The 11,240-nt window shown below is 34.0% G+C and overlaps 1 protein-coding gene across 3 annotated transcripts; it reads left to right on the top strand.

The window, feature by feature from the left end:
- Nucleotides 1-782: 782 nt before the first annotated feature.
- LOC110815686 (Pyruvate kinase family protein) lies at nt 783-7,149 on the top strand. 3 transcript variants are annotated; one of them, XM_088222380.1, is made up of 5 exons: nt 820-941; nt 1,388-1,666; nt 2,596-2,692; nt 4,859-5,320; nt 6,027-7,149. In XM_088222380.1, the coding sequence occupies exons 2-5, from the start codon at nt 1,572-1,574 to the stop codon at nt 6,837-6,839; spliced, it is 1,467 nt and encodes a 488-aa protein (XP_088078506.1). In that variant the 5' UTR covers nt 820-941; nt 1,388-1,571; the 3' UTR covers nt 6,840-7,149. The 3 variants fall into 3 exon arrangements, with proteins under 3 accessions (XP_021899292.1, XP_021899282.1, XP_088078506.1); XM_022043600.2 differs by lacking the exon at nt 2,596-2,692 and having other exon boundaries at nt 783-941; XM_022043590.2 differs by lacking the exon at nt 2,596-2,692 and having other exon boundaries at nt 818-1,072.
- Nucleotides 7,150-11,240: the final 4,091 nt, after the last annotated feature.

The raw sequence follows: 11,240 nt of genomic DNA, 5'->3' as shown, positions 1-11,240 counted from the left end.
GTCATCCAATTAAAAAATGTATCGTACGAAAAATAATTTTTTTTTTTTTTTATACTTTTGGTAATTGATCATGATATAATAAATTGAGAAAATATTGAGATTGTGATGGATTATTTAATCGATTTATAATTTTATATTTTTAAATATATTTTTTTAATATTTTTGTGTATAATAATATTATTATTTTATTTTTTTTAAAAAAATAAAAAAAATACAAGAGACAACGCGGTAATCATGAGTAATTAAAGGTGGGAAGGCGCACATTGAGAGCCAAAGTCACCTTTCCCAAAGCAAAAACCGTGGACTCAACACAACAAAAAATGATAAAAATATTTTCTTTTAATTTAATTTTATATGTATAAACCACATATAATTTATATATTAATTTATAATATACTTTTTGTTTCATAGTCTCAACCATATTAAAATGAAAATAATAAAATGTTTAATTTGGACCTCCTTTCGTCTGATATGAATGAATATTCCTACTTACACCATAAAACACAGAAACATTCATGCTTTGATGTTAATTGATTAACAATCTCTGTTCCAATCTTATAAAACTAACCAATCATGCAAATAAGTTTATGTTTATCTTCTACTTATAATAATAATAATAACTGTAGTTAAACATAAAAATGATAAATTATGTATTAATAATTACATTTTCTAAGAATATAAATTTCTAATAATTTACATGATTATATATATAAAATATTGAATTATTTGAATGAGGATATAGGAATATTCCAAGGATTAACACACACTTTCCACTCCACCTGTCAAAAACCTGCCCACCGTTTACTCTACTCCCTGCCTTCATAAAATAAAATAAAATAAAAACCTAACTCCTCTTCTCCCATTTTCTGCTACTTGAACCTCGCTAAGGGTCACCATTTTCATCTCTTCACATCTTATAATATATGCACAGTCAGCTCCAGGTTCTCCCTACCATTACTTCAACTCCTCCTCTTCTTCTTTCTCTTTGTTTTCTACTTCTCTTTCCAACTTCGATCTCATTCTCATTCTGATCTCAATTTCCGTTTCATCATCGCCTTGTTTCTCTCATCTTGTAATATCCTCTTTCTTTTAGTTTTCCTTTTTCTGTTATTGTTGATTTGTGTTTCTTTGTTCAGTTATTTATTCTTCTTAGTTTATTTTTGTGGTCTTTTTAAGTAGATTATGGATCTGTGAAATTTCTTGAGCGAAAATAATGTTTGGTTGTCGTCGATTTTCTATCCGCTTAATTGATTGTTATTATTTTAATGTCCTATGATTCTTTGCTTTTTTTTTTTTAAAGAGAACAGAGAAATATTGAAATGATGTCAAATTTGGAAGTTGAGGATTTGAGATGCCTGATAATGTCTTTGTGCTTTTGTGATCGCAGAGATAACTGCAAGAGTAGGAAATGGCGAACATAGACATTGAGGGGATCTTGAAGGAGCTTCCAAATGATGGTCGTGTTCCCAAGACTAAACTTGTCTGCACTCTCGGCCCAGCTTCGCGATCGGTGCCGATGCTGGAGAAACTTCTTAAAGCGGGCATGAACGTAGCCCGTTTCAACTTTTCCCATGGCAGCCACGAGTACCATCAGGAGACCCTTAACAATCTTCGCACTGCTATGCACAACACTCAGATCCTCTGTGCTGTCATGCTCGACACTAAGGTCTGTATTTTTTCTTCCTCTTTGTTTCGTTTTATAGTTGCTACTTTATGGCACTTCTATCGCTGGTTACATTGATCCTTTATCTACTGGGCCATCGGCGTCATACTGATGATAGATGAGTACATGGGTCTTCACAGCCAAGTCAACAGATGTTTATGCCTTTTGAACGCTAAACAGTGATGAGATGTTGACGTGGCTAGAATATCCCGATGATAAGTGCTCGTAGAGAAGAATCGGCCTTGGATGTCTAAAATATCTTTGGTTCTTACTGAACATTCTTAGAATCTGTTTATTGTGCAAGTCTTGCAGGCTTTAGTTTAGTTGGTAGCACCTTAATATTCTGGAAGAATTTATAGATGCCCTTGGCTGTGTTTAAGTAAATATTGACTTTCATATGATTGCTTGTCATGTTGGAGATTGAAAGGATGAACTACCTACAGAAGTTTTAATCAAATTTTCCTATGGTGATGTACAATGATCTCCATGCATGTTGTTTTGAAGAGAAAAAGGAAACTAATATAAATTGTAATTCTGAAAGCAAACATTTCACTTTAGTTAAACCAGCAAACACTCCTCCTGCATTAGGAACGTAGTCTATGGTGTAATGCTATCCGATCTATGGAACCCAGCAATCCAACTGACTTGTCCTACCCTTAAATATGAGTTTTCTATACTAAACCATGTTCTTCTTTTTCCTTTATTTCTTTGCTACTAACGAGGCATCTTTCTTTCTTTAGTTCTCGGTACATGTAGGTGGTCCTTTTAAACCACTTCAATCTTTGACATACAGTGGTCATTTCTATCTTGTTTAGAAGAGAAAATATAGTTACCTGGAGGTTAAATATGCTTCAGTCAAAATGATCAGTCAGGCAGAAACTTTATGGAATACACAGTGTTATCAGATTTATATGTCTCTTCCATGTTTTCAGGATTATTTATTGGCCCAAGGAGACATCTTGGTCTAAGTTTTGCTTCTCACAATCCATACATGGTGCCATGATGGTTGCATGTCACCTTAACCCGAAGGTCTGTGTTTCAGGATTTGTGTCAGAAGTTTCAGTTGCTTCTCTAAGATTTAGCTAAATGAAAATTGACAAAAGAAGTTGAATTTCTATTTTTCCATACTTGTTCTTCTTTTCTCCATGTGTTTTCATGTGAGTAGTTAGTTATGGTGATAGTATCCGAATTAAGAAGTTACATTGTGCTAGAAACTAAAAAATTATATGATGAGTTTCTTTAGCTTACATAGATTCTCCAAGCTGACCAACAATATAAGGTGCATATAACAGCAGCAGTGAGCCAATTCTCCTAGATATATTCTGTCTCAATGCTATTCTATTCAGTCAATTGTTTTGGAGTCTTAGCAGCATTTCTTCTTTCTTTCCTTGCCCTTGCAACCTTAAATTTCTTCAATTCAATTCTCACTTTAGAAGTTTGCTATAAGATCAAACCAACCACTACGAGACTGATATGGTGCATCCCGCCTTGTTTAGTTGCATGAACTTTCATATATTTCTGCATTGTTTTCTACTTGGGACTATATCTGGGATGTAGGGTTCCAAATTTTGTGGGGTGAAAAAGCAAGTATCCAAGAGAAATGTGGCTGCGTTGTTTTGGGCTTACTTCTGTAACATACGCTTGCAATCCAAGCTTGGATGAACAGTCAACAAGATTGTCAAAACCTAAATAGATGAGAGAAGAAGGAAGAGAAAGCTTAGGGGTTAAAAACCATTAGGAAGAATGAAGTAGTTCTTTTGGTAGGATATTTTTCGTTGAATGACGTATTAACCATAATATTAGTATGGTACAGTAACAGTCTGTGATAAAAGCTGCTACAGTACCTAACAAATTGCACTGTCGTACCAGGTATTCCTATGACTACCTGTACGCAATGATTGAGAGATTATAATAAAATCTCGTAGAATATTCTAATCCTTCTCTATTCTTTTTTCTTTACGCTATCTTCCTAATTCTCCTTCGTTCTCCCTTAATTTTCTCTTCTTACCTCAGCTACCAGTCTCTATCCAGGCCGGTATTGGCCAGCCCATGAATCAGAGTCGTAATGAAGACCTTGATCGAGCAAGTCTTTTTTTTTTTTCTTTATTTTGAAAAAAAAAAAAGAAAAATACCTTAACCAAGCAAGGAAATTGGTTCTATCCAAATCTTATTTGACTGATTTGTAAAGAAGAATTTTCTCCTTAAGGGCCAAATTTTCCAACACTCAATTCCAAAACTTCATGCCCTTACATTCTGCCATATGTTCTTGTAAGGAAAAACAAAGAAGAAATAGTACTTATTATTGGTTCTGACCTCTCTCTCCCCTAAGAAAATAAGTTTGTAGAATAAATCAAGAGCAATTTTTTTCCTTTAAAAAAATATTCTTTCTTATTTTTTGTATTGAAAAACTGCAACAACAAATCACGAGCCACCAGAATCGGTCATTTCTGTCTGCCATGGAAGCTTACTGTTCCACTACAACCACGGCAGTAGTTTTTCCTGTCCACCAACATCAACAATCGAAGAATCACCAGTCCAGCCACAGTCGACCGCTTCTGTCTGTAGTGAAGCTCTTATTCAGCAGTGTCTTCAGTTTCAGCAGGGTTGATTTTTTCTGACCGGAAACAGACTCTTGATGCATTGTCCAATAGATCAACAATATTCCTCACCAACAATCGACCTTATGTGTACATACTAGAGATGATTTGCACGTCAGTCTCTTTTGTCTTTGGAAAAACCAGCATTCCAACAAACCCAACTGAATTGTTCGACTAAATTAGAAGAGAATCATGTGAAGTTGCTCTTTCTTCTGTTAGTGCAAGGTCTTAGGTAGGCTCACAAGGATGAGGTCATTTATCAAGTAGATGCAGCAACATGGGCTCAGCTCTGATACCATGTTGAACACTAAAGTGAACAGAGACATAATAGATATGAAGTCCAGGAGTCGACAACCTGCCATCTTTCTTACTCATTTTTCCTGCTCCCCTATTTGAATGCATGTTACAGCTATTTCTGGCTACTAGACTGATATGGGGCATGTTTTCTTTTCCAGTGAGTGCAATGAACTCAAAATAGGGCACGATATCATGCATGCTTATGGTTCTTTCGATTTTGTAAATTCTTGACATGTTAACAAGTCTTTAAGGGTGTTATTTAATTTGTTCTACCCTGTATGTGTTCCTTTTTATGTTGCAGGGACCTGAGATTAGAACTGGTTTCCTAAAAGATGCGAAACCTATTCAGCTCAAGGAAGGCCAGGAAGTAACTATAACCACTGATTACGACATCAAGGGGGATGAAAACATGATTTCCATGAGCTACAAAAAGTTGCCTGTGGATGTGAAGCCTGGAAATACTATCTTGTGTGCGGATGGAACTATCTCTCTTACTGTCTTGTCATGTGATCCTGAATCTGGAACTGTAAGATGCCGCTGTGAGAACACCGCAACGCTTGGTGAAAGGAAAAACGTCAATCTACCTGGTGTTGTGGTGGATCTTCCAACACTTACAGAGAAGGATAAGGAAGATATCTTGAATTGGGGTGTTCCCAACAATATTGATATGATTGCTCTGTCATTTGTACGCAAAGGTTCAGATCTTGTCAATGTCCGCAAGGTCCTTGGGCCCCATGCTAAACGCATAATGTTAATGTCAAAGGTATGTTTAGTTTATTCCACACTTCAGTTTTCCTGGTGTTATTGTAACTCCTTTTGTCTTTGCTTAAAAAGGGGAAATAACTTGTTGTCATCGTTAGAGCATAAGTTTCAAATCATGTTAGTTCTTGTCTTTTAGTTGGCTTTGTGGCAACGCAATGGATGTTAATTTTTGGGAGGGAATAAGAAGGTGGATTTTCTCCCTTGGGGATTAGATATACTACGGAACTTCTTATCTCCTTTGTGCATAGCATGTGGTGGAGGGACAGGCCTTTAAAGATGAGCTTCTCAGAAAATGTCCCAATGCTAGGAACAAGGATGTCAAGGAAGCATGGTGAGCCTGTTGCTCTTGAGTGAGTGGGGAGGCAGTTTAAAATGCTTCCTCTATGGACATTTAAGATTGGAAAATAAATTGTCATTCTTCCTTTGAAGCTCTATACTAGGTTTATTTGGATGAGGAAGAGGCAGTATGGTTTGTTTTGATTGTATATCGTTCCTTGGGGTATTTTGGGAAGATTATAACTGGAGGGTACTTTTCCTTGCAGGAAAAGGGGATTTTACATAACTAGTGTTCCTGTAGCAAAGGGGATCTAGAGCTCCCCCAATCCTGCTTGATGTTAGGAAGGCTTCATTTTCTCCCTTTAAGTGTCCATATATATTTTTTTGGTTGATTAGTTATTCATTTAGTTTTAATGGTTTATTTTTCAAAGGTTGAGAATCAGGAAGGAGTTATCAACTTTGATGAGATCCTGCGAGAGACTGATTCTTTTATGGTTGCCCGTGGTGATCTTGGAATGGAGATTCCAGTTGAGAAGATTTTCTTGGCGCAGAAGATGATGATCTACAAATGTAATCTTGCTGGCAAGCCCGTGGTTACTGCCACCCAAATGCTCGAGTCCATGATTAAGTCTCCTCGACCAACTCGTGCTGAAGCAACTGATGTTGCTAATGCTGTGCTTGATGGCAGTGATTGTGTTATGCTCAGTGGTGAGAGTGCTGCTGGTTCCTATCCTGAACTTGCTGTGAAGATTATGGCACGAATTTGTGTTGAAGCTGAATCTTCTCTTGACTATAGTGCTATCTTTAAAGAGATGATACGGTCAACTCCACTACCTATGAGCCCCTTGGAAAGCCTTGCATCATCTGCTGTACGAACAGCTAATAAAGCGAAAGCTAAACTCATTGTTGTTATGACCCGTGGTGGGACTACAGCCAAATTGGTCGCCAAGTACAGACCAGCTGTTCCCATCCTGTCTGTAGTCGTCCCAGTCTTGACAACTGATTCATTTGATTGGACCTGCAGTGATGAGACCCCGGCAAGGCATAGTCTGGTATACAGGGGTTTGATTCCCATACTGGCTGAAGGATCTGCAAAGGCTACTGATGCAGAATCTACCGAAGTGATTCTCGAAGCTGCTCTAAAGTCAGCAACAGAGAAAGGCCTGTGCAAGCCAGGTGATGCTGTTGTGGCACTTCATCGTATTGGAGCTGCCTCAGTTATTAAAATTTGCATGGTGAAGTGACAGAGAGCATAGAGAATGTCCTGGTTGAGTTTCCAAATCAACAGGAAAGAAAAAAAAGAAACATGGTTTGGTTTTTTTTTTTTTTTTCGGCTTTTATATCTATCGGTGCTTATAGCATATTGCCCGTAGTATAGAATTTAGCTATTTTCTGGATTGTTCAGAGCTATGTTACAACATATTCAGCGACTACCTTTCTGCCATCTGTGTTTATTTTAAGATAATTTTACAATACAGTCCATTAATATGGCCTGATTTTGGAAAATAACAACCATGATTCTGGAAGTGTTTCCAGATCAAGATTGCTCTTCAATTGATCCTTTTATATATTTTCTCTGTTACTTAACTGAATTTATTTTTGAGATATTTCACATGTGACAAGGGAACTTGATCATCATGAAATCGACTTCATTAATTTCGGTTTTGTGATTCACTTTGGACAAATTTGAAGTTTAGATCAATGGGAAATTGTAAATTTTTTTATTATCATATTTTATTATTTTAATTTATTAATTAATATTATGTAATTAAAATTTTATAAAAATAATAATTTTATATAATTAAAATTTTAATAAAATAATAATTTTTTAATCTATTTGATAGAGAACTGTAATAAAGTTTAATTGATTATATTTTTACTTATTTTTAAATTTTAAATTTAAAAGTTATTTTTAATCTAATTTAAATCGATCTATATGTATACATTTACACACACACACACATATATATATATATATATATTTCTAACACTCTACTCGAAATGGGCAGGTCGCAGAAAAAAAAAAAGGAATGTTATGGTAGAGATGGTGACAAAATTAATATATTTTTTTAAGAAATTTTGGATTATTGTGATAATTAAACTTCTGATTCCTCCTCCAGTCTAGACTTTAGAGAGAACATATTAAATAAATCATTTCAGATAAAAATGAAAAATTAATTATCTAAAAAAAGTACTCACTCATATCTGAGTTCATCATTATTATTTAATATAATAATAATAAAAAATTAATTTTAGAAACTTTAAAATTTAAATACAAATAAAAATTTAAATAACTATTGAATGAAAGCTGATTGCTTCTTAAACTCAAATTAACGCTCATTACCCAATCTAATCTAAACTCTAATTTTTAAAAAGAAGATAAATAAAAAAGAAAACAAAAGCAAAAAAAAAAAAAAAAAAAGGAAATAGTGGAAAAGACGATGATGTTTCATGATCAACGTCACTGATCCTGTTTTGATTGATTTCATCCTCTCTTTATGTTGAAACTATGGAAGGATAAGGTGAACCAAAGTTACCATCTTCATAAGTATTTCCGAGTAGCTGGTTGATAACTAGTTAAATAGTTAGAGTAAATAAATGCAGATGTACCCATATAAATAAAGAAATACATTTTATATTCAGATGATTTTTGATAAATGAAAGAATAAAGAATTTTTCTTGCTTGTCATTTTACTCTTCTTTGCTTCGAATTCTACCGTAAATTCATTTTTATTTACAGTATCAGAGTTATCTAGTTTGCACGATGGTGACGGGTCAAGCTCAGAGCAATTTTGCTTCGACGGGGAGAGTTTCGGTAATAAATCAATCAAATAAAAATTCTGAAATTTTCCTCAATTTAATTCCTTTCAATGGCATGAATTATCATACATGAAGCAAATCAGTTAAGATCGCATTGTAGCCAAACATAAATTGGGTTTCGTAATAGATAAAGTGAGGATGCCTTCTGAAAAATCTACAGAGTATGAGGATTGGTTTGCCAACAATGTCATGGTAGTTTTTTAGATTTTAAACTCTCTCAAAAGAATTTCATAACTTATTTCTTTATGTGAATTCTGCTCAAAATTTGTGGGAAAAGTTAGAGAAATATCTGGAGAACCTAATGATTCTCAAGAATATCATATAAAGAAAGAATTAAGTTCTCCCTCTCAAGATAATAATTCTATCATAGCATTTTACCAAACTCTATCGATTATGAGATGAATTGAATAACATTGTTCCAATTCCACAATGCACATGTGGGAAGTGTACTTATGGTATTTCAGATCAAATCTCGAAATTAAATGAAAATTTGAAAATTATGTAGTTTCTTATGGGTCTCAATGATTCCTATGATCAAGCTAAAATTCATATACTTTAACTTGATCCTCTGCCTCATATTGATAAAGTGTATTTAATGGTGATGAATATAGAAAGACAATGACAGGTTGCAAATATCTTTGCTGAGGGGATGGATGTGACAACTTTGATGACTTCTAGTCTACAAAAGAGTACTGGTTTAGCAAAGTAATTTTAGGAAGAAAGAATCAATTAAGAGGGAAGATAAGTTCTGTACATATTGCAAGGAGAATGAGCATTTAAAAGACACATGCTTCAAGCTCCATAGTTATCCAGATTGGTATAAGGAGTTCAAAGCAGAAAAAGAAAGGACAAGGTGGCTATAAAGCTAGGGTCAATACGGTAGATACTCCCCTTGATGATGAGGAAATGATAGGTGGTCTACTTCATATCATAATTTTGTTAGCTACGCATAAGAATTTGCTGATTCAATTTTTGATATAGCTCCAAAGGATTTATGTTGGATAATAGATATAGGGGCCAATAATTATGAATGTGGCATTAGTTCGTTATTTCGCAATCTCAATAAGATTCAAAGGCCAAGTTCTGTTCATTTACCAAATGGTTTAGCTTTAAAGGTTGAATATTTTGGTGACATAGTTTTGAAAAAGATTAATTTTGAAAGGACTGTTATATATCCTTTATTTTCATCACAACTTATCATCTGTCAATAAGTTAGCTAAAAAAACCAGTATCATGTTCACCTTTTATCCTGATTTTTGCCTATTACAGGACCAGAAAACTAGTAAGACAGTGGGTAACAGATCTTCCAGCAATCTATACTACTTTGACTTTACTTCCTTTAAACTAGAAACCTTAAATCAGTATGATTTTCATTCCTGTATCCCTATTTTAAATTCTCTGTTGAACAGTAAGGTGGTTAATAATGTGATAGAAACCTCAACATCTTGGCATAAAAGGTTGAGGCATCCATCTTAATTTATACTATAAAAGTTACATTTTGGGATTAACAAAGAAGATTTGTTGACTACCTTTTGAGAGTAGTAATAGTAACAGTGATATATTGTTTGAATTAATACATGTGGATGTATGAGGCCCTTATAATCAATTATTATCTTCTGGTGCATCTTATTTTTTTATAATTGTAGAGGATAAAAGTAGGTACACTTGGACATATCTCATGCAAAGTAAAGCACAAATAGGTTTTCTGCTCGGAAGATTTATCAGAATGGTTATGAAACAATTTGATGTCAAGGTCAAGATAGTTAGAAGTGACAACAGCAGTGAGTTCTTGGCTTCTACATGTCAAAGCATTTTCATTGAACTTAGTATAGTACATCATACAACATGTCCATACACCCCGTAACAAAATGGGAGAGTAGAATGAAAACATAGACAATTGTTGCAAGTTGCTTGAGCTACATTTTTTCAAGCTGCACTATCAATTACTTTTTGGGAAGAGACTCTATTACATGCTACATACATTATCAATAGATTATCCTTTGCAATCCTACATTGGAAGAGTTTATATAAGGTATTGTATCATAAGCCTCCAGATTATAGCAGGCTTAAAGTTATTGGATGCTTGTGTTACTCAACAAACACTCAACCTCATAAGCACAAGTTTTCTCCAAGGGCATTTAAGTGTATCTTTATGAGATTTGTTGTAGGAAAAAAAGGTTATAAGCTTTTTGATCTTGAGCACAAACAGTACTTAATTTCTAAAGATGTGATTTTCTATGAAAATTATTTTCCATATGCAACTCAAGTACAAATAGAAGCGTCAACAGTCATTCACCAAATTCCAACTGCTAAAGCAAACAGTTATAAACATATCAACACTGGTACATCTTGTACAATAGCGTTAGCTGATGCTTCGGCCCTTAATTCTGTTATGCCACAGCCATACATAGTTACTCATTCTGATCTTGCTGTTTATTAACTATCTAGAATTTTTTTTTTCAGATTTCTTTACTTGAAATTAATTAATTAATTTAAATGAGAAAAAAAAGTTTCATATCCATATTAATTCAATTGAAAAAGAATTTGAATGTATAAATCAACCTACAAATGACAAAATAAACAATTAGGTTTGATTTGTTTTTGTTAAAAAAAATGAAGAGATAGGCTAGTTGAATACAATAATTTGTTAAAATATGACAGGAATAAGTAAGAGAGACGAATTGAGCAACTCAAGTTTTAATTTGTGGCTGATGCTAAAAGCTTTCAAGTACATGGATTTTTATATGTACAACAACAACTATTACTATTAATACTACTACTACTAATAACGCTACTCCTATTACTAATATTTTTGTTAATTTTAC

This window comes from Carica papaya, chromosome 6 (assembly GCF_054855325.1).
Source record: "Carica papaya isolate Zhongbai chromosome 6, ASM5485532v1, whole genome shotgun sequence".
NCBI lineage: Eukaryota > Viridiplantae > Streptophyta > Magnoliopsida > Brassicales > Caricaceae > Carica > Carica papaya.
This window is presented reverse-complemented; position numbering and strand designations above follow the sequence as displayed.